Source organism: Crocuta crocuta, unplaced genomic scaffold, assembly GCF_008692635.1.
Source record: "Crocuta crocuta isolate KB4526 unplaced genomic scaffold, BGI_CrCroc_1.0 scaffold127, whole genome shotgun sequence".
NCBI lineage: Eukaryota > Metazoa > Chordata > Mammalia > Carnivora > Hyaenidae > Crocuta > Crocuta crocuta.
In genome coordinates this window covers 7974359-8002267 of record NW_027532008.1, presented here as the reverse complement: position 1 = coordinate 8002267, position 27909 = coordinate 7974359, and the positions used below count along the sequence as shown (strand labels likewise).

The 27909-nt window shown below is 52.9% G+C and overlaps 2 protein-coding genes across 2 annotated transcripts; one reads left to right on the top strand and one right to left on the bottom strand.

The window, feature by feature from the left end:
- The first annotated feature begins 23 nt into the window (after window positions 1–23).
- PINK1 (PTEN induced kinase 1) lies at window positions 24–17922 on the top strand. The gene is made up of 9 exons (XM_077775537.1): window positions 24–30; window positions 516–538; window positions 9991–10272; window positions 11910–12010; window positions 14410–14592; window positions 15110–15273; window positions 16211–16338; window positions 16635–16871; window positions 17624–17922. Exons 1-9 carry the CDS (start codon window positions 24–26, stop codon window positions 17879–17881), a joined length of 1383 nt encoding a protein of 460 aa, XP_077631663.1. The 3' UTR covers window positions 17882–17922.
- Window positions 17923–19437: 1515 nt separating this feature from the next.
- DDOST (dolichyl-diphosphooligosaccharide--protein glycosyltransferase non-catalytic subunit) lies at window positions 19438–27412 on the bottom strand. Its single transcript, XM_077775473.1, has 11 exons — window positions 27215–27412; window positions 26893–27003; window positions 22986–23072; window positions 22132–22235; window positions 21902–21996; window positions 21518–21611; window positions 21163–21311; window positions 20647–20794; window positions 20086–20206; window positions 19873–19979; window positions 19438–19808 (listed from the first exon to the last, which is right to left on the bottom strand). Exons 1-11 carry the CDS (start codon window positions 27372–27374, stop codon window positions 19659–19661), a joined length of 1326 nt encoding a protein of 441 aa, XP_077631599.1. The 5' UTR covers window positions 27375–27412; the 3' UTR covers window positions 19438–19658.
- Between the last annotated feature and the right edge of the window lie 497 nt (window positions 27413–27909).

Sequence of the window (27909 nt, the reverse complement as noted above, 5' to 3'; positions counted from 1 at the left end):
CTTGTAGAGAGAAGCCTACGGGCATGAGTGGTGGGGGTGGACAAGGGCCCAAGAATAAGCGAGGGCAACGTGAACGTTAATCTCACCTCTGATAATGAATGGGACATCAGTCACTGTCCTTCCAATGCCTCAGTTTCCTTACTGAAAAAATGACATTCCTATCTTTGTGCGAAAATTAAATAAATTTACAAAAGAGTCTGGCGCGACGGGTGATAGTCAATAAATATTAGTTTCCTATCTCAATTTCTCGATTTGGCCCAGGACCAGCGACATTCACACCCAGCACCGCACCAGCCCTTAATTCCTCCCCGGCGGGTCCAAAGTGCGCAAGAGCGAGAAACAACGCGCCGCGCAGCTGCGCGCACGGCGCCCTCTCGCGCCCAGCCGGGGAGCAGCCTGAGCGGCGGCCCCGCCCCGTCCCGCCCCTCGGCGCCCGCGCCTGCGTAGAGGCGGAAATTCGTTGGAAATGACCAGTGGCGGTTCACTTGCGGTGATACTGATCTCCTGATACGGAGCGAGCATCTCACATTCTCCCTTGGTAGACGTGCTGCTAATTACAGCTCCCCTCACACCAGGGCTGCTGGCTCTGTGTTTAATTTTCTAAAATGTAATGACAATTAAATCACAGCATTTCTGTTCCTGAGATAGTTGTCATCCCCGGTTTACGGATGAGGAAGAGTACTCAAGAGAGGTGAAGTAATTTGCCGGAAGAGGGCAGTACCCAAAGTCTTACTCTCCAAAGCCTATGCCTTTAAGCTAAGCCTCCACAGTTTAGCCAATTAGCGACAGAACTGGAGCCACAGTAAAAACTATGAACAGTGGTAGAAAACCTAAGACCTAACAGATTTTAGGTAACCCGTGTAAATGTTGTCAGGAGTCCCTGGATATGGGGTGAGGGTGGAGGCTGAGATTTTCAAGCACCTAAAATAGCTCAGAGATCTGTGGGTCTCTTCAACCACAATCTGTATTAGGCATCTCCAGAGAGAACCAGTAGCGTGTGCTTTTAAAAAGAGATTTATTTTAAGGAATTGGCTCTGCAATTATGGAGCCTGGCAAATCCAAAACCTGCAGGTGGGCAGGCAGGCGGGGACCCAAGAAGAGCCAAGTCTGAAGGCCGTCCGCTGGCCAAGCCCCATCTCTTCCAGGAACGTCAGTCTTCTTCCTGGGATTTGAAACCACTCACTGAGTTAGTACAGCGCCTGCGTTGTACAGCTTAGGGCCGAGGTCATGGGAGACAGAGTGACCTGCCCAAGGACACAGCTGGTGAAGGACTGGGCAGTGTCTCTTGCTTTCCAGCCCTTGTTCTAGCTCTCCTTACTCATCAGCGGAGCGTCTCATGTTTGAGCTCTGGCCGGTTTGGGTGACAGGTGACATCTGGCCACGTCCCCAGCTGCTGTCCTTGTCGGCAGATGTAGATGTGGAAAGCAGTATGGTAGCTCCCGAACAATTACAGATAGAGTCGTCATTTGATCCAGCAATCCCACTTCTGGGTATGTGCCCCAAAGAGCCGAAAGCAGAGACTTGAGCTGATGTTTGTACACCCATGTTCGTAGCAGCATTATTCGCAATAGAAGATGCAAGCAGCCCACGTATCCGTGGACGGATGAATGGAGAAACAAAGTGTGTTGTCTAAATATAACAGAGTATTATTCAGCCTTGAGAAGAAATTCTGACACGTGGTGGAACATGGGTGAAACTTGAGGACATTCTGCTAAGTGAAATAAGCCAGTTACAAGAGGGTAGGTGTTGGATTGCCTTGGAGGCTCAGTCGGTTTAAGCACTGGACTCTTTTCTTTTTTAGATTTTCTTTTTTTTTTTTAAGTAATTTCTACACCCAGCGTGGGGCTCAAACTTACAACCCTGAAATCAAGAGTCACATGCTCTACCTACTGAGCCAGCCAGGCACCCCAAGAGTCGGACCCCCCTTTTTTTTTGAGAGAATGCTCGTGGGTGAGATGAGCAGAGGGGGCGAGAGAAAGAGCAAGAGCGAGCGAGAGCAAGAGTGAGCGAGAGCAAGAGAAAAAAGAAAAGAAAAGTAAAGAAAAAGAAAGAATCTTAAGCAGTCTCCATGCTCAGCACGGAGCCCAATGCGGGGCTCCATCCCATGACCCTGAAATCATGACCTGAGCCAAAATCAAGAGTCAGATGCTCGGGGCGCCTGGGTGGCTCAGTCAGTTAAGCGTCTGACTTTGACTCAGGTCATGATCTCACGGTTTGTGGGTTCGAGCCCTGCGTCAGGCTCTGTGCTGACGGCTAGCTCAGAGTCTGGAGCCTGTTTCAGATTCTGTGTCTCGCTCTCTCTCTGACCCTCCCCTGCTCATGCTGTCTGTCTGTCTGTCTCTCTCTCTCTCAGAAATAAATAAAAAACATTTAAAAAATTAAAAAAATAAAAAGAGTCAGATGCTCAACCAGCTTCCATCCAGGCACCCTCCCAACAAGATTCAACTCTTGGTGTCAGGTCTTGATTTCAGGGTTGTGAGTTCAAGTGCTGTGTTGGATGTAAAGCCTACTTAACACATACACACAACCACACAACAGAAGGACAGATATTGTATGATTCCACTCATATGAGATACTCAGAGTAGCCAACTCACAGAGACAAAGTGGAATGGTGGCTACCAGGACCTGGAAGGAGGAGGGAATGGGAAGTTGGTGTTGAATGCTTATGGCCCTTCAGTTTTGCCAGAGGAAGAGAGTCACGGAGTTGGATGGTGCTGACGGTTCCACAAGCAGGTGAATGTGCTTGGTGCCATTGAGCTGTGCACTTAAAAATGAATTATATAGCACGTAAATGTCCATAGCAGCACTATTCATGATAGCAAAATATTAAAAACAACCCAAACATCCTTTGGCAGGTGACTTGTTAAACTCTGGTACAACCATACAGTGAATATTAAGCCACACCCAGGAGTCAACTACTGATACAGGCAACAACTGAAATGAACTCAAGGATATTATGCCTAGTGAAAAAGTCCCAAGAGGGTACAAACTGTGTGACTCCATTTATATAGCATTCTTTTTTTTTTTTTAATGTTTGTTTATTTTTGAGAGAGACAGAGTGTGAGCAGGGGAAGGCAGAGAGAGAGGGAGACACAGAATCTGAAGCAGGTTTCAGGCTCTGAGCGATCAGCACAGAGCCCAGTGCGGGGCTCGAACCCATGGACTGTAGATCATGACCTGAGCCAAAGTCGGACGCTTACCCGACTGCGCCACCCAGGCGCCCCATATAGCATTCTTTAAATGATAAAATTGTAGAGATGGGGAACAGATCAGTGGTTGCCAGGGGACGGGGGTGGCGAGGGGAGGTGCACACACAAGGAGGCAGCACAACCGACTTCTTCTGCAGTGATGGCACAGTTCTGGTGGTGATTACACGAATCTGTACGTGGAATAAAACTCTGCAGAGCTGCCCTAATCCCGGCAGGGCGGCGGCGCCCAGGGCAGAATTGGGGCGGGCTAAGACTGGAGGGAGACCGAAGGAAGAGTTTGGGGGCTTTAAGAGCCCCTGCACCTGGCGGCCCCACTCTGGAATAGGAGGATGGGGGGGTGGGGGGCACCCGTGGCCTGAGCAGAGCGGGGACCCTGGAGGGCAATCAGGAGGAGGGAAGGCCGCTGCTCCGTTTCCTGGCCGACCGCCTCTGTGACGTGGCGGCTCTGCGAGAGCACCTATTCCAAAAGCATGTGTTGAAGGGACATCAGAAAAATCGACCCTTCACCTACGTCGAGGAGCATTAGGCCCTTACTTCGAGGGTGCCTGTTTCGTCCTGACGCAGGGAGGTGCTGTCAGGTTTCAGGACAAGGAGTGGCTATGGTCAAACGAATGTGCCCATTTCTCTCTTGAGTTCTTGAGGTTTCAGGCGTTGCCTTTAGAGGCTCTCATGCCAGTGGCAAGGCCTGGACAGCCTCTGAACCTCTGCAGGCTGGACGCCTCTGACCTCCCTGCCATGTCCAACCTGGCCCTCGTTCGGATCTTGTTGGATGAGATGCTGCCCAAATGCGAGGTTCTGGGGGTGACTGGGCCCAGGGCTCAAATTGGGGCCGGAGGAGCAGCCAGCCCCATCCCTGCCCAGCCCTCGGCCCCCTCCCCATCGAGCCGGACTTCAGCGGGGCGCTGTGCAGCCTGTGGCTCTCCATGCTTCTGGCTCCCATCTGGGTTCACTCGACATGGGGGTTGGGGTGGGATGAGGGATGCAGCACCAGCAGGTCAGAGGGGAGAGCGTGAGTTTGGGGTATTAATTCCCCCCCTCAGGGCCTCTGGCTGGCTGTACCCTGGGCTGAAAGGTCACAGTTCCTGTCATTCTGTCAGGCAGCTCTTTCCACATGCTTCTCTCCCAGGTCTCAAGAGCCTCCTGCCCCTTCAGACCAGAAGCAGAGGTGGGGGGGGGGTAAGCAGCCCCAGGGATCCGCACTGTCCCCCTCATTTCCCCACACCTGCCCACTGCCGTGTCAAGAAACTCTGCCCTTGACTTTCATCCAGAGACTCCTCTCAGAGTATCCTTATTTGAGAGTGCTGCCGGTTCCTGCGGGGCCCTGGCTGATACTGGGGTGTTACTGGCACCATTACAGGGGTGGTTCGTGCCTGTGTGAGACCGCTCAGCTCACCGCACGCTACAGCGGCCCTGGCCGAGATGCACTCAGTGTCAGTAACACCCCAGTTCCGTGGTGCTCCCGCTTATCGGTTTATTGACTCTGCTCCAAATTCACACACAAATTCAGCTTGTTTGCTCTGTGAAAATTGACCTGGGCCTTTGAACTCGGTTTCCTTTGCTAAGTGGTGCGATATGACGTGTCAGTAGAGGGCACCAGAGGGACTACAGGAGGAAAGGCTTTTGCTTCCTGGTTCCCTGAGGGTGTGCTTGCTTTGCGGGCTCCTGATTTACCTGCATTGCACTTGGCTTGTGGCTCCTGGTGTCAGGAGGTCAGCAGCTGCCCCTGGACACCACCACCCCCCCACCCAAGGCCCTTTCAGAGAGCAGTGCCTCCATTGAGGCACCCCCTGCGATGACTCTCCACCGCACAGAGAAGGAGGATGTATAGTAAATACCAAGGCACCTTATCAGTGAAGCCCTTGTTATTTCAGTTTGCTGTTAAAGTCAATAGTTCTTTTTTATATAATTTTTAAATTATATTTATAATTTAATTATATAATTAAATATATATAATTAATATAATATAATTAAATATATAATTTAATAATATTTAAATTATATTAAATTTTTATATAATTTTTAAATTTATTTTGAGAGAGAGAGATACACACACACACAGAATCTAAAGCAGTCTTCAGGCTCTGATTTGTCAGCACAGAGCCTGACGCAGGGCTCAAACCCACGACTGCGCAGTCATGACTTGAGCCAAAGTTGGACGCTTAACTGACTGAGCCACCCAGGTGCCCCAGGTCAATTATTACTTATATTAAACTTCACCTATTTGGGGCGCCTGGGTGGCTCGGTTAAGTGTCCAACTTCGGCTCAGGTCATGATCTCACGGTTTGTGGGTTCGGGTCCCGTGTCGGGCTTTATGCTGACAGCTAACTCAGAGCCTGGAGCCTGCTTCAGATTCTGTGTCTCCCTCTTTCTGACCCTCCCCTGCTCATGTTGTCTCTCTCTCTCTTTCTCTCTCAGAAATAAATAAAACATTAAAAAAAATAAAAAAACTTCACCTATTCAAAAAATTGCATAGAGCTGCACACACACAGATGAATGCAGGTTTAAAAAGATGGTAAAAATGGAGTAAGGTGTGTAGTATACCTGACAGCACTGCACCAATTCACTTTCCTGGTTTTGATATTGTATCGCTGCTTTAAAAGATGTCACCATGGGAGGAAACTGAAGGGACAGAGGACACTTTGTACTATTTTTTTTCTTTTGCAACTTCTTGTGAGTCTCATTCTTAAAACCATGGTTGATAAAAGATTGCAGAACATTGCTTCTGCTCTGTGGACTTTAGAAACTAGTTGGCAAGGCAAGATAGTCTTTCTTTCCTTCTTCCCTTCCTTCTCCCCTCCCTCCCTTCCTTCCTTAAATTAAAAGTTATCGTGCATTAGCTTATAGATACGAAGCATTGTAGGAATCCTCCAGAAGGACAGGTTGCTGTGGGCTGGTTTTCCAGGCTGGTTATAGAAGAGGGAGGCACTCCAGCTGGAACCTGATGGATGAGACGGGCTAAGCAAGGCAGAACAACACAATACAAACAGGTCCAGAGAGAGGTCTGTGAGAGGTGGCTACGGGCAGATGAGCCCTGTGAAAGTTTTCGCAAATAGGAAGCACCCAGCCAAGGTGCTGAGTAAACTGTTAGGTGTTTGAACAGGAGAGTGTTGTGTGAACGTGAACCAAATTAACCAAAGGGTTGATGGGACTAGTAAATGCAGCAGCCATTTTTTACCCACTTGCCTTTATTATTTTTAAATGTTATGTTAATTATTTTGAGTGAGAGCATGCATGCAGGGGAGGGCCAGAGGGAGAGAGACAATCCCAATCTGTCCCAGCACAGTCTGTGCTGTCAGCACAGAGCCTGACATGGGGCTCAATCCCCCAAACTGTGAGATCAAACTGTGAGCAAAATCAAGACTTAGATGCTCAACTACTGAGCCACCCAGGCACCCCTCTACTTGCCTTTAAATATCCTTGACTCTCTTCCTCTGGATAGCTGGATTTGAGGCTTGCGTTCTCATCTCGGACTTAGGCAGCCTCTTGAAAAACACCCTTTCCTTGGGGTGCCTGGGTGGCTCAGTAGGTTGGGCGTCCGACTTCGGCTCAGGTCATGATCTCGCGGTTCATGGGTTCAAGGCCCGTGTCGGGCTCTGTGCTGACAGCCAGCTCAGAGCCTGAAGCCTGTTTCAGATTCTGTGTCTCCCATTCTCTCTGACCCTCCCCTGCTCATGCTCTCTCTCTATCTCTCTCTCTCAGAAATAAATGAAACATTAAAAAAAATTTTTTAAAGAAAAACACCCTTTCCTTGCTGCACACTCTGTCTCAGTGACTGATTTTGCTGTGAGTCAACAGGAGGTCTGTGCCTGTGGTTCATCAGGCCCCAGCCACTCTGGGAGTGCTGTGACCAGTCCAAGCGACTGCCTAGGCTCTTTGTCCTAGGGACTGTCCCCAGAGCACCACCCCAACTGGGCACTGCCAACCTTGGGGACCCAGTTTAACTTTTGCAGCAAGGAAATGGTTTTGGCTTCAGTTGGACACGTCTCTTGGTGAGTACTTGATGTGCAAGGGCACATGAGCTTATTTATTTCCTCTTCCTATTGGGTTGCCTCCAAATAGGGGGCTTTGGTGTGGACATCTGAGCCGTCGCCTCCTTGTTTGAAAGTCGACTAGGAAGCTGTTTGGTCCAGACAGTGAAACCTTGGCTTTGGGGGAGGAACCAGTGCTCCCAGAGGTACTCAGTGCTTCATTTGCTTTGTTTGTTGCTGCAGCTTTTGGTATCTTTGGAGAACACCAGCCATATTTTAATTGGAAAATGGAAAGTGAATTTGAGTCCCAAATGCAAATTCTCCAAAATTGGGAAGTCCTTATTTTGGAACACCACTTAACCACAATATTCATTAGACTGAAGAAAAATGACCAATCAATGGATCCATATTATGATATATTTGGAAACTGGGCTTTGAAGATTTTGTTTGCATCTTTTTTTTTTTTAATGTTTGTTTATTTTATGTTGAGAGAGAGAGAGAGAGAGAGAGAGAATGAATCCCAAGCAGGCTCCATGCTCAGCTCAGAGCCTGACTTGGGGCTTGATCTCTCAGCCATGAGATCATGACCTGAGCCAAAATCAAGAGTCAGATATGTAACCGACTGAGCCAGCCAGGCGCCCCATATTTTGTTTGTATCTTGCTCATGTATCTGTATGTGTGTCCATGTGTGTTGTAAATGTGAGATTTTTTTCCCCCTCTGCCTGTGAATGGTGCTGCTAAAATTAATTTGACGAAGAGGTTAATTTAGTTGGTTTAAAGGCAAGTGCTTGTAAGAATTAGGCATTCTAAAACTGAGAAAAATACCTTCAAGTTCACGTGATTTGGGAAAATATTGAATTAAAGCTAATTCAAGGTTATTGGTTTAATTAAAATGGACATGTTCTTAAAGCTTCCAGTAGTAGAGGTAGAACTGATGTTTATTCTGCCTGTGTTTGCTGCAAGTCTGATAGGTTCAGGTTATAAAGTGTTCTGGGTAATCTAAACATAATGGTTGAGAGTCAGCATGGGTTTCATTTTGGCTTCTATTATGGGAAACAACTCTGTATGCAAGGGAATGGAGACTGGTTATTTAACAAAGGAACACTTAGGACAAAACCTGACTTTAAGAAGTTGTAGAAGGTTTGTGAGAAGGAAATCTTTGGAAAGGAATTCTATGCATGGTCAGGACTGAGGTTATGGAGATGAGCGCCTAGAGAAGTTTACCAGGCAGTGGTCGGCCCCTGGGGAAGAGAAGGCACATGCAGAGAACAGGATGAGACGGAGGTTGAGCCGTGATACCACCTCAACAGAAGCCTCAGCTGATTCCCTGAGGAGTTCCAAAAGTTGGGTTACTCTTTAGAACCATCCTAAACTGGGACAGAGGGCTGGCTTTTATACACTCGTACTGAACAGTCATTGGATGGGACCGCCTGGGGAAGAGGGCATGACCTGGACAAGGCAGGTGTCTTCAGTCAAGGCCCTCCCGCGTGACCCCTGAGAGCTGAGGACTGTTAGCCTCATTCCCACCAGCTGAGAGTCCTTCACTCCCGATGGGATTCTGGTCAGCACATCCCAGCCCCACCACAGGGCCTCGGATCCACGCAGCACCCTGCATGGCCCTGTCTCAATAAGTGTATGTCACCATGGGCAATGACAGGGAGAGATAAAGGAGGGACTACATACATTTTTTAAAAATTCATCTTGTTGAAATGAATGAGTTTTGCTATCAGAAGTACATCAATATAAAATTAGAATTTGGTTTTCCTGTTACAAATGACAGTTTTCTGGGGCGCCTGGGTGGCTCAGTTGGTTGAGCATCCAACTTCTGCTCAGGTCATGATTTCACGGTTCGAGCCCCACGTGAAAATCCCCCAGGGATTTTCGGGTCTCCCTCTCTCTCTGCTTCTCCCCAACCCGAGAGCATGTGCATTCTCTCCCTCCCTCTGAAAAATAAACAAACATTGGGGTGCCTGGGTGGCTCAGTCAGTTATGGTTACACATCTGACTCTGGATTTCAGCTCAGGTCATGATCTCACAGTGTGTAAGTTTGAGCCCCGCTGACAGCTCAGAGTCTGGAGCCTGCTTCGGATTCTATGTCCCTCTCTGTCTGTCCCTCCCTTGCTCGCGCTGTTTCTGTCTCTCAAAATTAAATTTAAAAAAAATTTTTTTTTAATTATTAGAGTTGCGTCAGAACCCAGGGAGGTAGCTGTTGCCCACGGCCCAGGACACCAGAAATCGGACTGTTGAGCTGCCCGAGGGAACAATCTGGCAGATCCAGCTCCCAGGCTGGCAGCCTATTCAGAGATTCCAAACCCCTTCACGATGGCATTAGCAGCAGACATAGACTTAACTAAACACCAACCCTAGTATTCCTCTGAAGACCCCCACAGGAGAGCCACCCACCCACAGCTCACGAGAACCATCCAGTAGCTGCTGCCTGCCGAGGTCCTTGCACAGAGAGCTGTCTCTGAAATCAGAAGCCTCCAAGATTGTGCTGGGAGCTCGACAGGCGAGGGGTGCCAGCTGCAGAACTGGGAAGTTTTGACCTCTTGGCTAACAAGTGTCCTGGGCTGGGGTGTCTCTGTTTGCAGAAGGTACAGAGTTTGAGGAAAAGTCATTCTGAATAACGGGAGAGAAAGGTGGGATGGCCTGAGCCCAGGATGAGCAATAAAACCCAGTTTAGTCGTGCTTTTATTAGCTCTTGATGGTGTCGGTGAAGGCCTTGCCTGGCTATCCCTCTCCCCTCCCCCGCTCCCCCTTACTTGGGCCTTATTAGGCACCTTGGCTCATTGGGCACGTTTTGTTCCTCACAGGCAGTTTTTACCCGGAAAACCAAGCTGCCGCCAGACCCGCTGGACACCGGCTGGTGGCGAGGCTGCCGGCTGGAGGAGTATGTGATAGGGCGGTCTGTCGGCAAGGGCTGCAGCGCTGCGGTGTATGAAGCCACCATGCCGGTGCTGCCCCGGAAGCCGCAGGTGGCGGAGGGCATCGGGCTGCTCCCAGGCCGAGGCCCGGGTGTCACCGCGCAAGAACACGAGCCAGCGCCCCCGGCCCCCGGCTTTCCCTTGGCCATCAAGATGTTGTGGAACATCTCGGTGAGGAGGGGGCCTTTCACCTTTGACCTGGGCGTTGCTCACGGTCTTGCTGGGCCTGATAGACCTCTTTCCCTGCGAGTAGTGGGGGTGGGGTGGGGGTGGGGGTTTCCACAGCGCAGGCGCCTCAAGTTGTAATAGTCGGGGAGTCACCGGGGCATCCTATTACAAGGCAGATTCTGGCCAGCTGGTCTGGGGTGGGGGCTGAGAAGCTTTCTAACAAGCCCCCAGGGGATGCCCCTGCTTCCGGTCTGTGCACCACACCTGGGGCAGCAAGGGCCTGAGCACCACGGTTCTCTTTTGTTGGCGCTGATCCAGTTAGCTGGATCCAGGAGCGCATTACCTCCGCCCTCCCTCTGTCCCCTGACCGGCCTCACCGGGGAGGAGAGGCCACCGGCCTGTCCTCCGGACTCCCCCTTTAGCCTCACCTCCAGATCAAAGGTGTGCTTATCACCTCCCTGCTCTCAACTCTGGGAGGACGCAAGGACTTGGGAAATTGAGTTGTTTCCCTCCACAGAAACTAAGATTTCAGTCAAGTCATTTCTTTACCTTATCACTATATAGGTGGGTTTAGAAAATTACTCAGACCCGATGATGCTCTTTCTCCTGCCCGGAGCATGTGTCCAGGCCTAAGAATGGGACACAGCTCGTGCTGGACATTGAAGAATGCAGTTTCTTTTTTCTTTTTTAAAGATTTTATTTATGAGTAATCTTTACATTCAGCGTGCGGCTTGAACTCACAACCCTGAGATCCAGAGTTACATGCTCCACTGACTGGGCCAGCTGGGCGCCCCAAGAATGCAGGTTCTTGTCTTGATCTGAGGGATGGAGGTTATTAGACCTTTGCCCTTCCAACCTGGCTAATAGCTAACAAGTAGCCAAGTCCTTTGCCTGTGAAACTCCAGGGTTCGCATCAAAACCTCCACCGAAGGGCATGACGACTCTCGTACTCACAAAAGCTGAAAGACTTGATTCCTGTGGGGTTCCTAACAGGCTCCACAGGGCCTGAGAGCCGTTCGCGATGAAATGAGGAAAACCGGGCGCTTTTGCTCATCTTTGGTTCTAGTTGTTTCTTTCTCCTGGAGGGGACAGGAGAGGCTGTCCTCTGATTCAGCACAACTTTTTCCAGGGCCAGTTTGTCCAGTTCTGCCTGTCTGCTGAAGGCAGCCTGTGGGGGCGAGGCTTAGTGCTCCCGTGGCCAGTTTTGAGCCTCGCGGTGACTCGAGGCATTGATGGCAGTGAGGAAGGTCCCTGACCCTGACCATCTTGCCATCGCTTCCTGCCCTGAGCCCCAGGAGATTGAGGCAGGGTGTGGAAGCCCCCTGGGAGCTGGTGTGGATGGCACCTCTTCCATCTGCCTCTTGGGAGATGCTAGGCTTGGCTTGCCACTTCAGAGAGTTTATATTACCTTGAATGTGAAAACCAGCTCTAGGGGCACCTGGCTGGCTCAGTTGTGGAGCATGTGACTCTTGATCTTGGGGTTGTGTGTTCAAGCCCCACACAAGCCTCGTTGGATATCGAGATTACTTTAAAATATTTTTTACAAAAACCTTCTAGGCAGTAGCTGTCTGGTCCAGATTATAAGGAAGACTTGGGCTTGCCCTGGTCCGTGTAACCCTGAGCTCATGATTGTGTTCCAGGCGGGCTCTTCCAGTGAAGCCATCTTGAGCACAATGAGCCAGGAGCTAGTCCCAGCTAGTCGAGTGGCCTTGGCCGGGGAGTATGGAGCAGTCACTTACAGGTAAGCATCTGTCTGCCCACCGGACTGGCTGTGGGTTACGCGAGAGCAGAATCCTCACCTGTGTCCTTGGCGCGGAGTCATGTCGATGATAAATGCTCACCGAATGATGATGGATTTGTAGCAGCTGGATTATTTCACTTGGGGAAGATGGCAGATCCTCTGACCCCAACTGAAGACACAGCTCTTCCAAGAAGGCCATACAAACATGCCCATGACTTCTGATTGTTCTTAAGCAATGCCCAGGTGGAACGTCACCTGTCTGTACAAGCTGAACTCTGTCCCCAGCAGAGGTGACACTCATTCCGCTAATAGTGGCCTTGCCAAGAGATTAAAAAGAGAAAAAGTGGCCTATTCCCCAAGAGTTGTGTATGTGGCGGAGGAACCGAACAAGGTAGGGACAGAGGCCAGGGCGGTGAGTGCTGCCTATGGTCGTGGGTGCTCAGGTGCTGGGTGAGCACGAGCCGACAGGCCTCTTGAAGGGGCCATCCATCGGTGCTGCCTTTGGAAGGATGAGGCGGCACCACTTGGGCAGAGAGGCCTTCTCCAGAGGGAAGCAGGGGTGGACGGCCCCCCATGCTCCTGGTGCTTTGTAAGCGCCGGGTGTGCGGCCATGAAGATTGACGCTGAGCAGTGACAGACACGTGTGCTGGATTCATGATTATGGACCGCCAGGAGGCGCTGCGTCTTGGCAGCTTCCTGAAGGGTTAGTTCCTAGACCTGGTGCTGTCAGAGGTGGGAAGGCACACACAGAGACCTGAGAAACCCCACAGAAAGCCCTGCCTGTGGTCTGGAAGGCTCCCTGGGACTGCAGGGTCGTGCAGCCCGATGGAAACAGCTGCTTGCTGGGCCTTAGTGCCCCTCCTGCCCTTAATCCTTTGTAGGGAAAAGTGGGCATCCGCATGTCCGCTGCTCTTTGGGAGGTACGGCCATATCCAGGTGGCTTTCTGTGTTCACCACCGCCTCTGCTGCTCTGCTGTCAGGTAGCTCACGTGGGCACCGCCGCCTCTGTGGTGGAGAGGCGCCCAGACCTCCCATCTGAAGTGGTCCTTGTCTCTCTCCAAGGACTCTGCTTTAATTTTTTTTCATGGCATTTATCACCATTTAACCCTAAATCACAGTTGTCTTTGTCTGTGTATTCTCTCCCCCGCTGTCCTAGAAGCTCTCCAACAGCAGAGCTTTTCTGTGCTGTTTGCTGTGTACCCTCACAGCTCCGGAAATGTCCGTTGGATGATTCCATGAACATGACATGGGTGACTCAGGGGAAACTGTCTCAGTCCCTGAGAGCACCTGTTTCTCCCTGGCCTCTGTCCGTCACACACGCTCCTGTGTGCCTTCAGTCTCCACACCTCTTGGCTTCCCACAGGCCGTCAAGTCTCATGGCACCTTCCGCCTCCAGCTGCATTGCTGACCGCTAGATTACCGCTGTGTTTCTTCATTATTGTTCCTCCAAAAGAGAATCTAACCGGCCGCTTTCCTTTTTCCCACCAGCCATGTGGGTCTCCGATGTGACCGCAGGCTCCTTGCCCTTAGGTCGGGTGCCCCCCAGTCAGTACTGGCTGCGTAGCAGACTGACACACGCCATCCAAACCACCGCCACCGTGCGCCAGCAGGCCTGTGGGTGTGGGGGCCCCGACCAGGAGGTCTGGGCAGGCAAGTGACGGCTGTACTACAACCTGCCTCTGTGCCAAGTCATTCATTCAACAAAGGCTTATTGAGCTCATACTCAATGTTAAGGGTTTGAACTTGGCAATCACAGGGGGGCCTTGGGGGCTCAGTCAGTTGAGCATCCAACTTTGGCTCAGGTCATGATCTCAAGGTTCACGAGCTTGAGCCCTGCATCGGGCTCTGTGCTGACAGCTCAGAGCCTTGAGCCTGCCTCGGATGGTGTCTCCCTCTCTCTGCTCCTGCTCCCCTGCCCATGCTCTCTCTCTCCTCTCTCTCTCTCAAATAAGTAAACGTTAAAAAAAAAAAAAAAAAAGCAACTTGCAGTCACAGAGATTCTGGGTCCTTTGTAAGAATTGACAACCTTATGAGGTACGTTACTACCTTACTCCGTTTAGCGGTAGAGGGTGAGCCCAGAGAAGTAACTGGCTTACAGTGGCTGACCTGGAATTCAAATCAGAGTCTGATTCCAGAGTCTCTTAACCACTGTGTTCTGCCACATGGGAGAGATGGATGGACAGATGGATGGGCCAGCGGAGTCATCAAATGTGATTAGTCATCTTTATGGGTTTGTTTTTTCACTCTAACACCAGGCTGTGAACCTGACACAAAGCAGATCTATAGTAAATGTTTGATTAAAATGGGTGTAAATGTCAACATTTACTGTGGTATAATTACCTTTCCAACTGTTATATCTGATACTAAATTCGTACGTTTGTCCTATTTGGCTGAAACAGAAAGTCCAAGGGAAGCCCCAAGCAACTGGCCCCTCACCCCAACATCATCCGGGTCGTCCGTGCCTTCACCTCCTCTGTACCACTGCTGCCAGGGGCCCTGGTCGACTACCCTGATGTGCTGCCCCCACGTCTTCACCCCGAAGGCTTGGGCCACGGGCGGACGCTCTTCCTCGTTATGAAGAAGTAAGTAGGAGGGGGCCATCCCCTGTGCACCTGGAGCCCCGGGGGCAGCAGGGAGGAGGCACCTCGGCCTTCTGGAGGGCGAGGCCACGGTGAGGGCAGACTGCCCTAGAGAGCAGTGTCCCTTTAGGATGATTTTTCATGGAAACAGAACCTCTTCACTTAGAACATAGTTTTCATCTAGTGTTTTTAGCACATTTGACTCTTGCTCCTTCTCTGAGGCTTGCCTTACCAGTTGTGTTTTGTTTGACATAAAAAGTTCTCTTCCTCGCCCTCTGTACCTGCTGGCACTACTGTAATAGGCATTTTAAGGAAAGAGTGTCTGTTCCCTTACTTTCATCACGTGGGCCCCCAGCTCTCACTTCCTAACTTCAGGGTGGTGGGTGGCAGCAGAAAGGATACTTGGGGGAAAAAGATTAAGAAACTCCACGAAGAGGAAGGACCATCATCATAACAGTAAATAAGATGCTGGGGACTAACGATGTGTGACAGCCGGTGGCCCTGTCACCCTGTGCCCCAGCTACCCCTGCACCCTGCGCCAGTACCTTCGCGACAACACCCCAAGCCCCCGCCTCGCCGCCGTGATGGTCCTGCAGCTCCTGGAGGGGGTGGATCATCTGGTTCAACAGGGCGTCGCGCACAGAGACTTGAAATCTGACAACATCCTCGTGGAGCTGGACGCAGGTGGGTCCCTGGCCTACCTCACAGCCACCCGGGGCGCACCCGACTCCTGTCTGCCGACATTTAAGGACCCTTCAGGTCCTTTTTGACTTTTATGTTCTGTTACACATTGTGTCTTAATTTAGCTCCGTGCACAAGAGGGGAGCAATCTCTCTTTCAAAATGGAGGCTTCTGTTCTCTTTGTAGGGCTTGTGGAATGATGATTAATAATCTGAGAACACAAGCCTCGGTGGTAGAAGTTCTCTTAAAGTAAGAGCGGTAGACTGTAGCTCAGCAGAAAAAAGCATTTTCAGACAGTGACAGCTGTCCACAGGTAAGCCCAGCTGGCCCTGGGGCTCTTGAGTTCCCCACCCCCGAGGCACTGAACTTGAGACTTGGATGGCCCCTTGCCTGGGCTATTGTAAAGGAGAGTTGTATGTCTGCTAAATTTTCAACTGGATTGAAAATAATAGGCAATTAAATTGCTAGAGGAACTAGATTTTAAAAAGTCTGTGTGAATCCTTTTACAGATAACTAAATTCTAAAGGACCTGTTTCTTGGGTTTGGATTTGGGGTTTCAAGTTCAGATCAAAGATTCTTGGGATGTCAAAGCTTTTAGAGTTCATTTGAGCCCAGCACCATCTGCTGAGTCAACCATGAGCATCTCCATCAGGCCTGGGACAGCTCCCATTACTTGATTAGATTGAGCCAAACTTTTATCCAGTTCTTTGCTTGGGGGCCTTGATTTCCTGGAGGCATTTCCGTGCCCACACAGCTGCCCCTCCCCTGCTGAGCTCCCTGGGGAGAGGGCACCCATCCAGGCCGGCCTGCGCTCCTGGACCAACATGGAGTCGCTGTAAGCCCCCCTCACCCACGTGCTGATGGTGGCTGTGGTAAGGATCATAGGAAGGCCGCTCGGAGGGGACAGTCAGTCACTTACCTCTGCCTGTCCCTTCCCCAGATGGCTGCCCCTGGTTGGTGATCACAGACTTTGGCTGCTGCCTGGCTGACGAGCGCATCGGCCTGCGGCTGCCGTTCACCAGCTGGTATGTGGATCGGGGCGGAAACGGCTGCCTGATGGCCCCTGAGGTGAGTCACGGCTGAGCAGGTCTCATGCCATCAGCAAGCGGACTTCTCCACTGCGTTTCCACCAGAGGCCAAGACCCACTTCCTCATTATTTACTCAACACCTCCATCTTTTCTGACCCTTAATTTGGCACAAGTCCCCTGCAGCCTGAGCAGATTCTTGGGAGTCTGAGCCACAGCTCAAATTCTGGGTTCCTTGGGGATAGAGTTCAGGTCAGCCCAGGAGTCAGATGCCATGTAGGAACGTGAACGTGGTGGGGTGCCAGCAGTGTGAAGCTCATGCACTGCTCTCCAAACAGGTGTCCACAGCCCGCCCCGGCCCCAGAGCAGTGATTGACTACAGCAAAGCTGACGCCTGGGCAGTGGGCGCGCTCGCCTACGAAATCTTCGGGCTCTCCAATCCCTTCTACGGCCACGGCAGGGCCCACCTGGAAAGCCGCAGTTACCAGGAGGCTCAGCTGCCCGCACTGCCCAAGTCGGTGCCTCTAGAGGCAAGACGGCTGGTGAGGTCGCTGCTCCAGCGAGAGGCCAGCAAGGTGAGGCAGCCCCCGGGTCTCACAGGGATGGTGTGCAAGTTCACGTTCCAAAGTAAAGACCAGGTTTGGGCAAGACTAGAGTCACCGCCGGCTCCTCTGTCTTAACAACGTTTGTACAGGAAAACAAACCTTAGTAGAAATAGGAGTCGGGGCACTGGCCGCCAAATTACAGTTGCGGCAATGCACCTTGCCTTCGGTGGCTTAAGTCACTTAGAGGGAAGATGCATTTTGAAGAAATGAGCCGTAGCTTCTAGAACAGCCAACATCTAATGAGACGGATGTGAGGCCCCTCCCAAGAGTAGATCTGGGTGGTTCCAGGTCCAGGTCAGGCGGCATGCCCAGTGGATGCGCGCAGAGGCGGACGGGGTTCAAACCACGGTCCTACCGTTTCCCCGCCCATGCACAGCGTGCGCTCCCGGCCCCCGCGTGTGCTCCCCGCACCAGTTACTAAGTGAGGAGAGGTGATCCACAGGCCGTTCGTGGCTCTTCCTTGGTGGGGAGGCTCTTTCCATGACGCACGCTGCCTGGGGCACACATGTGCCCCCGGTAAAGTCTGCCGCACGGGGAGACAGCAGCCGGCACGTGTCAGGAGAGTGAAGGGGGTCGTGGGAAGGACAGACACGGGGGGTGGACAAGAATCTGGTTGGGGCCAGAGAAGGGAAGACCTGAAATGAGGATCCATTAACAGATCAGGGTTTGGGCCAAATGCTTTGCCATCGATGTTCTAAGCTTCAGCCTCCTGCCTGTTGCAGAGACCATCGGCCCGAGTGGCTGCCAATGTGCTTCATTTAAGCCTCTGGGGTGAACACACTCTAGCCCTGAAGAATCTGAAACTAGACAAGATGATCGGCTGGCTCCTCCAACAGTCAGCTGCCACTCTACTGGCCGACAGGCTTACAGAGAAGAGCTGCGTGGAAACAAAGATGAAGGTGTTATTTCTGGCCAACCTGGAGTACGAGGCGCTGTGCCAGGCAGCCCTGCTCCTCTACTCCTGGAGAGCGGCCCCGTGAGGGCCCTGCTGCCGCTCAATTACTAAAAGAACTTTGCAACATCCGTGTGGTGATGGTCTGTGAATGGGCAGGGCTCCCCGGGGTGAGGGCGGGAGGCAGGAGGAAAGACGGCGCCGAGAGGGTCGGTCGGCCCTGGAGAAGGCCCCTGGTTTGGCAGATAGAAGGAACAGCTCACGTCCAAGTTTAGTCCGTAGCTACTAATTCACCCTAGCTGGCGATTTTAGGTGCCTCACGCAAGCTGTGCAGTCTGACGGCCCCGCCTGCAGTGTTGACCGGACAGGAGCTGGCAAACACCGACTGTCGCGGCTATGCCTGTTGCGTAGCGCAAATGTGCTCTCAGATATGTAAGTACGCTGACATTTGAATTCCATGGGTCACTAAATACTTTTGATTGCTTTTTTTCCAACTATTTGAAAACCCAAAAACCACTTTTAGCTTGCAGGCCAGAATGGCCCACAAGTCGGAGTTTGCCAACCCTGGTCTAGCCGGATTCCAAAGGCCTAACTCTAAAAAAGACATGCTGATTCCCTTGTGTGTAAATGCTAAATGTGAGAGGGTCGGGGCACACATCCAAAGGAGCATGTTCTTTGCAGCAAATGAGAAGACAGAGTGAAGTGTAAGTAAGTTACCTGCTGGCAAAAAGCCCTTCCTTCCTCACAGACCTCTGTGAAGCCGGTGGCTGAGCTGGTCTGTTAGGTCTGGAGGCGAGGCTGAGGCCTAGACGTGTCCCCCCCACCCCCCAAGAGGGGCCAGGCAAGGCCATGGCTGTTGGTGGCAGAGCGTGACTCCAGGAAGGGACTGTGGCTTGTTTGAACGTGGCAGCCACGACCTCAGTCTGCGTGTTTCCTGAGCAAAGGCCGACACCTGCTGCGGTCAGTATACTTGGGCGTCAGAATGAAACCACATCCAGCGAGGCCTGAGAAGGAGGCGGCCTCTGCACTTAAGGGTGCATTCTGGAAAGCTCTGGAGTGTCTCTGCGGAAGCACTTCCACGGAGCTCCTCCAGCTACTGAATCGAGTCTAGCAGAGCTAGAAGCAGTGAGAAAATGGAAGTTAACGTGTAGTGTTTTACTTGCTGACTTGCCTTTTGACCAGCGTTTCTTCTAGAAATCGTGAAAGAATTAAATGCACATTTACAAATGAAGGTGTTATTTGCTTTGAATGGAATATGTGGCTTTAAGAGTGATCTTTACACCATAATAAAGACACAATTACGCGAGTAGAGCTCAGCAATGGGGAAGGAATTTCACATGACTTCACACACGCTTCTTAGGCAACACAGCATCTGCCTAAAGCAAGGTGAACATAAACTTAAGGTTCCTTTCAAATAAGCAATTCTATAATTTTTATCAAGTCAAACACTGTTACCCCAGTTTCCCCACCGGCCTCAGTGTATTATTCACCTCATCTTCTCCCCTGAGAAGTGAGGCAGCCTAAGGATGCCTGATTTCACTCCTAAGGAAAATACAGTTGGCGACACTTGGAGGCCACTTACTGTGTTACGTCCCGCTACCGACCAGCACCCCCACCAGCAAAGCACACCAGAGCCAGATGAGGTTGGAGGGCAAGGTTTCTTTTTATCTTAGAAATGAGAGTGACCACATATGAAAAATACCNGTACTCAGTTCTTCATCTCCCACTGAGGTAAGGCTCTGCCATTGTCCCACGGCTTCAAAAAACTAAAACACGGAACGAAACACACACGCCACCGTAAAAAGACGACCCAACCCTACATCACCCCCATCGGCACGCTGCAAGGCGCCCCGGGGCCCCGGCGCTCAGTCGGACTTCTCCTTCTCCTTCATGTGCAAGAAGACGGTGCTGAAGAGGAAGAGGCCGAGCATCATGGAGAAGGCGCTGGCGTAGTACGGGTAGGCGGACGGGATGAAGCGCTCGTACTGCGTGTGCTGCAGCGGCCTCACCGACACCTGCGACNGCAGCCCTGGCGAGCGGCCTGCTCCGGCCGACTGGGGGACCGGGACTTCGGCTCACCTGAGTGGAAGACTGTAAGTGCGTGTAGCCCAGCCGGTTGTAATCCACTTTAAACTGGAACACTCCGTACACGTCAGGCAACTTGAACTGGACGCTGTATTTGCCACCTGCGGGGGGAGCCAAGGCCCCCAGGAGGGGTTTCTCCGTTAGCCTCGCAAGAGCAAGCACTGCGGACGGTGGCCCTGCTGCTGTCCCTCGCGAGACTGTACTTGCCTTTCTTCTTCAAGAAGGTCCTCACGAAAGGATCGATGCGGACAAACTCCAGCTGGATGTCATCACCATCAAAAGGGACCCATCTGCCATTGGAGAGCTGCTCGATGACGATGCTGTACTCCTGAGACAACAGGCCGGTCAGCCGGGGGCGTTCACCGCCCCGCCACCACCACTCAGAGCAGCGCCGGATCCCTTGTGAACCTGGCAGAAGCCCCCTACCCAGCCTGCTGACGCCCCTCTGCACCTCGTCCCTGGACCACCGACGTCTGCACCCAGACCGCTCCACTCACGAGCAGGCCGGGCACTGCTGGGGACCCCCCCCTCCGCCCCCAGCGGAATGCACCGGGGAAGTCCTCCCGCTCCTGAGCCTCCACGGCAACACCCCCACCTCGTCGGAAGGTCTCTTTAGACACGGGCTTGTGCACCAAGCTCTCTGCACGCTCTCTTAGGAGATTAATTCGTCCATCCTTATTTAGGCCAACAAATATCCAACAAATGCTTCTGAGCTAAAGCAACCTGGCCCGAACCCCAGGGCCCCCTCCTGCTCCAAGGCGCTCTTACCACTAGGTCAGTGACGGTGTAGGCGTTGGGTGGGGCGGTCTCACCCACCCGATGGTGGGACACGGGCCCCACACGGAGGACACCCTCCTCCTTGAACACCCAGCGGGAGAGGGCCACGGCTAGCTCGTAGTTGCCCGTCTGGGAATACCTGCGGGAGGGGCAGACAGGAGGCCAGGGGACCTGAGCCAGCTTCGTCGCAGCGGTGCCCGACCGTCACGCTCCACGGAGATGAACCGCCTGAAGCTAGTTTCTGCCTGGAGACCACACATATCTAGGTATTGTGCTTAAAGGGGCCAGGAAGAGAGGCCAGGTGGTGGTGCTTCGGGCGCCACGTGCACAACTACAATCACCGAAACATCTCCAGACAAGCCGTCCCTACCTTGAAAAGTCTGGATGCCAACAACACGGCAGCTAAGTCTTCAACCTGACGACGCCCAGCCTCCGACACTTCACCTCCAGCTGGAAGGCTCCTCCCTTCCCAGGCCCAGCCCACCCGCCGGAGCCGCCAGCGCTCACCTCTGGGAGCCGGGCGCGGCCTTCTGCACCGCCGAGTTGAAGAAGGCATCGCTGAAGAAGTCCAGGGAGCCGCTGAAGACGACCCGGGCGTTGTTCCTGGCCTGGAGCCCCGCAATGAGCAGCGTGTTCTTCCCCACCGCGTGCGGGTACTGGGAACGACAGACGGCCGTTAGCCCGGAGAGCCCGGGGGAAGGACGGGCAAGGGGACAGCAGGCTGGACGTCAGGCCCCACTGCCTCCGCCCCTTCCTGCTCCCCGCAACCTCCCCTTCACCAGCCTCCACAACGTGTGCCACCCCCCTTCCTCTGCCCCCGGGCCCAGGACCTGGAGGCCTCAAGGCTGCGAAGGCCCCCCACCTGGGTGATAGGTTTATCCGGGAAGAAGGAGTAAGATGTGGAGGAGCCCGTCAGAATGTCCAACACCAAAGGATTGTCGGGATCGGCCACCATCCTGCAGAAGGGAGAGAGAACACCCAACACGGGCCCTGAGAACTGAGCTCAAGGACCTGGGGTCCTGAAGGGCCACTTCTTCACTGAGACGAGTCGGGCTTTCTCAACAGCCGCACGCCTGCCACACCACCAGCTCTCCTCTTGCTGCAACAATGAAGTTTGACTCTGAGTGTCCTAAATCAATCTCACCCCATCCTCTGGGGAAGGGAATGCCCCCCGCCCCCAATCGTGAAGGGTGGGTTAGTTTCACGCCCTCCCCAGGTTTCTAGCACCCTGTGCCTGCTCACTCACCCAACACCTCGAAAGAGGATGGGGTTCAGAGATGATCTCCCGACAATGGTTGGGGCCTTCAGCAGGTTCTCGGGGTCAGCCACGATGAGCGTATGCTGCAGCAGAAGGGAGACGGGGGTCAGGAAAAGGCACCTCCATGCCAGGGGGACCCCGACCCCCAGCCCCTCTCAGTTTCCAGGCTGCGCCTTGGTGGAAGGGCCCCAAACCTGGAAAGTAACGAGCCTGATTACCTGGCCAAGGTCTGAGATGTCGTAGTTGTGATGGTCAATGACAGCTGTTTTCTCCTCATCGAACTCGATCCCACACTCACTGCCCAGCTCTCGAAGAGGGTCACCTGCACAGACCCGAGAAATGCCTGGCTCAGCCCTTAAGGTGGGCCCTGGGCCCAGCAGCGCCGCTCCCCTGGCCTCCTGGTGACCCACCCTCTGCCAGCACCCCCAGGGCCCTTCCCCTTCCCCAGGCTGTGCGCAGCCCCAGCGGGACCGCCAGACACCAGCACGGGTTTCTGGCTGCAGGGCAGAACCTGAATCGCTAACAGAGAACCCTGTGCCCACAAATGCACAAAAACCATCACTGAGGCAAAGTCTTAACCTGAGGCAGACTGGACCTGAAAGAGCCTGGCCTCAGAGGGCTGCTCTCCTCCGCCTCACCCCAGTCTGTCAACACCGGCCAGGTGTCGCTGCCGGTCGGAGCCGCATGACACATGTGCAGGCCCCACACTGCTCTCTCCCTACTTCCCGGTAGCGTTGAACATTTCCAAAATAGGGAACAAAACAAAAATAATCTGTCGAATCGCTCTGGGGTCTGCCCAAGTAGCCAGCCCCAGTGTGTCTTCTTTCTGTAAGGGAAGGCCCGCCAACACACACCCAAAGGGAAAACCAAACTGGGAAAAACCAGGGCTCCCAGCCCTTAAAAGGCCCCCCGTCTCCCCAGTGCTGGTGACAGGGAAGCACAGGAGGCGCTGAATGGCTCTAGTTCCCTCGCCCCCCCAACCATGGCCCACCCGGTGAACACCAATCTGGCAACTTCCATTTGTAGAGTTTGCCAGGCTTCCTGGAGACAGACCTCCCCAGGCGACACTCACCAATGTCTGAGCTGGCAGCTACCAGGACACTGCCGCCGCCGTCAATAAAGGTACTGATGGTCTCCACGTTGATGTTGCCTCCAAAATCTGAAAGAAGCACCAGACTCAGCTACCCAGACGGATCCTCTGACATTTGGGTGGGACAGTGGGCCACAGACTAGCCACCATCCATTCCCCAGTAGCCCCCTGGAGGCCCAGAACGAGAGACACGTCTACCATAGATGCTCCCGTCTTCCCAAAGCGAAGATCCAACAGTAATGACAAATTCATAAACTTTAACTTACGGAAGTATGGAGGATACAGCCCAACACCTACCAATGACAGATGTCAGGTTACTCACATACATCTCAAGTCACATACAAAACACATGTCAGAAATGCTGCATTTTCCCACTGACAGTTCATGATACAACTTCATTCAAACTGCTCACCTGCGCCTTTCACGTGAGTATCTCTGTCTTCACGAGAGTCACTCGGCACTAACACAGTTTTCCAGAGCCCATCAATTTCACATCCACCTAAACTGTCTGAGACAGGGGCACCTGGATGGCTCAGTCAGTTGAGTGTCCAACTTCGGCTCAGGTCATGATCTCGCGGTCTGTGGGTTCAAGCCCCACATCGGGCTCTGTGCTGACAGCTCAGAGCCTGGAGCCTGTTTCAGATTCTGTGTCTCCCTCTCTCTCTGCTCCTCCCCAGCTTGTGCTCTGTCTCGGTCTCAAAAATAAATAAATGTTAAAATAAAAAATTTAAATTAAAAAAAATTAAAAAAAAGAGTTCTCCAGAGTCTGAGGAAGACGTGGTCACTTGACACTACTGGTACTCATTTGCCAAGATGCAGTTTTCTCCCCTATTAATCCTACAGATTTAGATCCAAGAACCGTAACAGGACCAATCTGTAAACTACTTTTATTAAAGTGACCACCGGGGCGCCTGGGTGGCTCAGTCAGTTAAGCGTCCGACTTCGGCTCAGGTCATGATCTCACAGTTCGTGGGTTCGAGCCCCACGTCGGGCTCTGTGCTGACTGCCAGCTCAGAGCCTGGAGCCGGTTTCGGTCTGTGACTCCCTCTCTCTCTGACCCTCCCCTGCTCACCCTGTCTCTCCTCTCTCTCTCTCCTAGAAATAAATAAAAATATTAAAAAATAATAATAAATAAACATTTAAAAATTAAAAAAAAAAGTGACCACCAAAAAGGCTCATTAACTTCCAACATTGGTACTTATGAGATGGTATTCTTCTGCCATCAATCTATCCGGTTATCACAAGCATCCAGAACCAGACCAAGAATCCTTCCCAAAATACACCTGAGGTCGAACATAAAGTAATGGAGGGAGTGCTCAGGAATTCACGTGGTCATTAAGTGAACATTAGTTCTTGTGTGCAGAGAAGACAAAAAGGGGGAAAGGGCGGGAGGGGGGAAGCTGTTACGTAAAGGTTGGTCAGGGAAGACCTGGGCAACAAGCACTTGAGGTGTGAGTGAGCTGGGCAGCACAGGGGGCGTCAAGGATGACAGGGGAGAGGTCCCCAGGCAGGTGAGCCTGTCCCAGCAAGAAGCCCAGTGTGGCTGAGCTGGAGCAAGGCGGGGAGAGCAAAAGCAAATGCGGCCATGTTGAAGCAGAAAGGGCAGCTCACAAGGCTTTACAGGCCCCGGGAGGTTGGCCATAAAGAGGGGCCGCTGGAGGCTTTTGAGCAGGACACCCCCATGCCCTGATTTACAGTTTTAAAGGATAATTTGGCAGCTGGGGGGAGAATCGGGTCCAGAGGACTAGGNGTGGGGGGAAGAGGGGAGGGAGGGGGGAGGGAGAGAGACCAGGTGGGCTTTCAGTCCTATTCTGAAGGCAAAGTCAGCAGGGCCGATGACTGACAGGCCATGGGGTGTGAGAGAGAGGGGTGCTGAGGACAACCCCAAGACTGCTGGCCCGAGCAACTGGAAGGAGGGAAGTGCCGTGTGCAGAGACTGGATACAGAAGTCTGTCCATTACACATCCATCAGGGAGTCGGAAATGAGTCCATAACAGGACTTTGTAAAGATATAACTGTGAGAATGGCCCTCTTTTCTGAGGGGTAGTTTTCAGAAAAAGACAAAAAAGCAACTTCCCTTACCTTGAGGCATGGACAGGACACCTTGTATCTGGGGACGTTACTACATCCAGAAAGCCATCTACCCACCCTCCTGCAGAGAGGCCAGGCAGAGGCTTAGACAATTCTAGCTCCTGCTAGAATACCCAACCAGGGGCAATTTTGCCCCGAAGGGCAATGTCTGGAGATGTTTCTGGTTTTTACAATGTGGGGAGGTGGCTCCTGGCATCCGGTGGGTAGAGGCAGAGTGCTGGTAAGCACCCTCCAGTGCCCAAGGCAGTCCCTACCACAGAGAATTATCCAGTCCAACATGTCAAGAAGTGCCACTGTTGAGGACTCCTTCTAGGGAGGAGAGAACACCCTAGAAGGTTTCAAGACTGCAAGACTGGCTGCAAGACAGAGCCACCTAGGCTGGAATCTAGGCAACCCTTCCGCCTTCCGGAGCCCATGTGCTCATCTATACAACAGGAAACAGGACCCTGGTTTTTCAGGATCATTCTTCTGTGACCATCACTGCACGTGACTTGAGAGCTTCCTAATCCCAGAGCCCACGAGGAACCCAAGGATCCACGGAGAAGGAAGCAGGGTTCTCACACCTGAGAGGGCTACCAGAGGTCACAGTACCACAGAAGGGCCCTTGGAGCCAGGGCCAAACTCTTACCCTGAACGCCCGCCCCCACCAGCACACACACGCCTATGGGGCTTATTCCGCTAGGGACAGACAGGGTGGGACGGTGGGGTGAGGCAGGGCTTTAAACAACACTGAAGCTCAGAGAGACTTCTGCCCTTTCCAATGATTTTTCAAGCTTGTTCCACCAGAGAGAGTATCTTAGTTTGATACTGATCTGAACACTTCTCTAACATTTGCCAATTTCCTCTAAGTGGAACCCACAGGCTCAATGCCTGGATCAGGCAACAGAGGCTGCTGAGAGCTTACAGCTCCTTGTTCTATCGACAATTCCTTCTACTGAGACGTGAGGATCCTGGCTTTCCAACTTTAGTGGCTTCCTTTTTAAATGATGTTATGCTTTTTTTTTAAAAAAGGGGTCAATTTAAAGAAAGTATTAAGTAATTATTAACGGGGTGATATGGAATATGGCGAAATCAGGAAGGAGGTACAAAAATGACTAAGATTGGAGAAACACGGTTTAGGCTCTCTGACCCTCCCAACACGAGAGCCTAGCTCACCCCCCCTCCCCCGGGGGCTGCCTGCCCATAGCTTCCTTCCTTCTGCAGGACCTCCCCATCCACCTGAGCACAACCTGGAAGCTGTCACAGGAATACTGAAGTACCAGCCGGATGACGCGGGGAAGACACCATTCTGTGCACGACCAGCCCTCCACTAGGCCCCGGAAGTGCCCAGCCAGCCTCGCGTAGGGGGCTGGGCTAGATGATCGCTAATGTTCCTTTTCAGCTGTGAAACTGGGAATCCATCTGGGTTCACAGGATCAACCATCAGGAGGCCTCTGGAGGCAAACTGTATTAAGAGCATGCCATTTCCCCTATCCACACAAGCCCACGGTGGGGAGGGGGGGGTCGGTTCTCCAACTTTCTACCAGGCCCTTTATAGGGAAACCCCCTTCTCAGAGCAGCAAGGCCTGCGGTTCCATGGTCTGTGCAACACCTGACCCCACAACCCTCAGCTGTGTCTGTAAGAAAGGACGCTCCTTCCCGGGCCCAGGTTAGAAGTGAGCATTCTCCTCTTCCCCGGCAGCAGCAATGCCCGGGGCTGGTGACCCATGCCATGACCCAGAAAATGCACAAGATCCAGAAGAAAGCGATCAGCCCTGGGCCTTGAAGCCCAGTTCTGGGAGCGACGCGCAGCACTTACCTTCCACCGAAGGGGAGAAGATGATGAGATTGTCATAGAGGAACTCCCCGTACTTAATGAGGGACAGGCTGGGGTCATCTGCGGTCTTGAACGTGAGTTCAAAGGCTCTGTCTGGGCGAGAAGAAAACAGGGAGCTGAGGCAGACGGCACGCCAGGGGAAACCACCGCTGCAAGGGTCACGCCCGCCCCCGCAAGCGACAGGCCGGAGCTCGCAGTCCCCCTCGTGGAAAAGCCAGGGGGAGGGAGGGTGGTCGCTGCCCTCGGGCTCGGGAGCCTTTCCAAGCCAACTGTCCCCCACCGCCCCCTCGGGCCCCGGTCTCACCCTTCAGGCTTCGGAAGAAAAGCGAGTGCGTCTCCCGCAGGTTGAGGTTGTCCAGCAGCACCAAGGTGCGGGGACCGCTAGCGCAGACCGAGCCCAGCAAGGGCAGCAGCAGCCACAGGAGAGAGCAATCGCGGGCCGCGGCGCCAGGTTCCATTTTCATCCGCCTGCCGAGGACCCAAGCACCCGGGCACCGGAAGTGCCCCGTCTACGCTGCCCAATCGCAGCTCGCGGACTTGGTGCAACACCCGGAAGCGATCCGGGTATACTGTGACCGAGGATCCAGAGCCGCTGCTGCGCGGGAGAAGAGCTGGGAGCACCGCCGGAAGTGCCCCGGTTGGAAGCGGAATCGCTGAATCCTATTGGTGGAAGGGGCGTGAGGTTCCGCCTCCCCAAAGGAAAACGCCCAATCCTAGAAAGACAGCTCTGCGGCCGCACCCAATCAACAAGGCCGCACGACCTTGGGCTCTGCCCAGTTCGGACACCCGCCGGGAGCCCAGATCCCGCCTCCTCATCGGGCCAGCTAGTCCCTCCCAGACTTGGTACTAGAAAGGAGGCTCCACCGCCAACTCCGGGGAGGAAGGGATTGGAAAATTAAGATCACGGATAGGGCACTTTGAATCTCCTGCCACTAACGGGCCCAGGGGCCGGGCCTGACCTGCCAGGCCTGGTGGCCCACACTGGAAGCAGCTGGATAG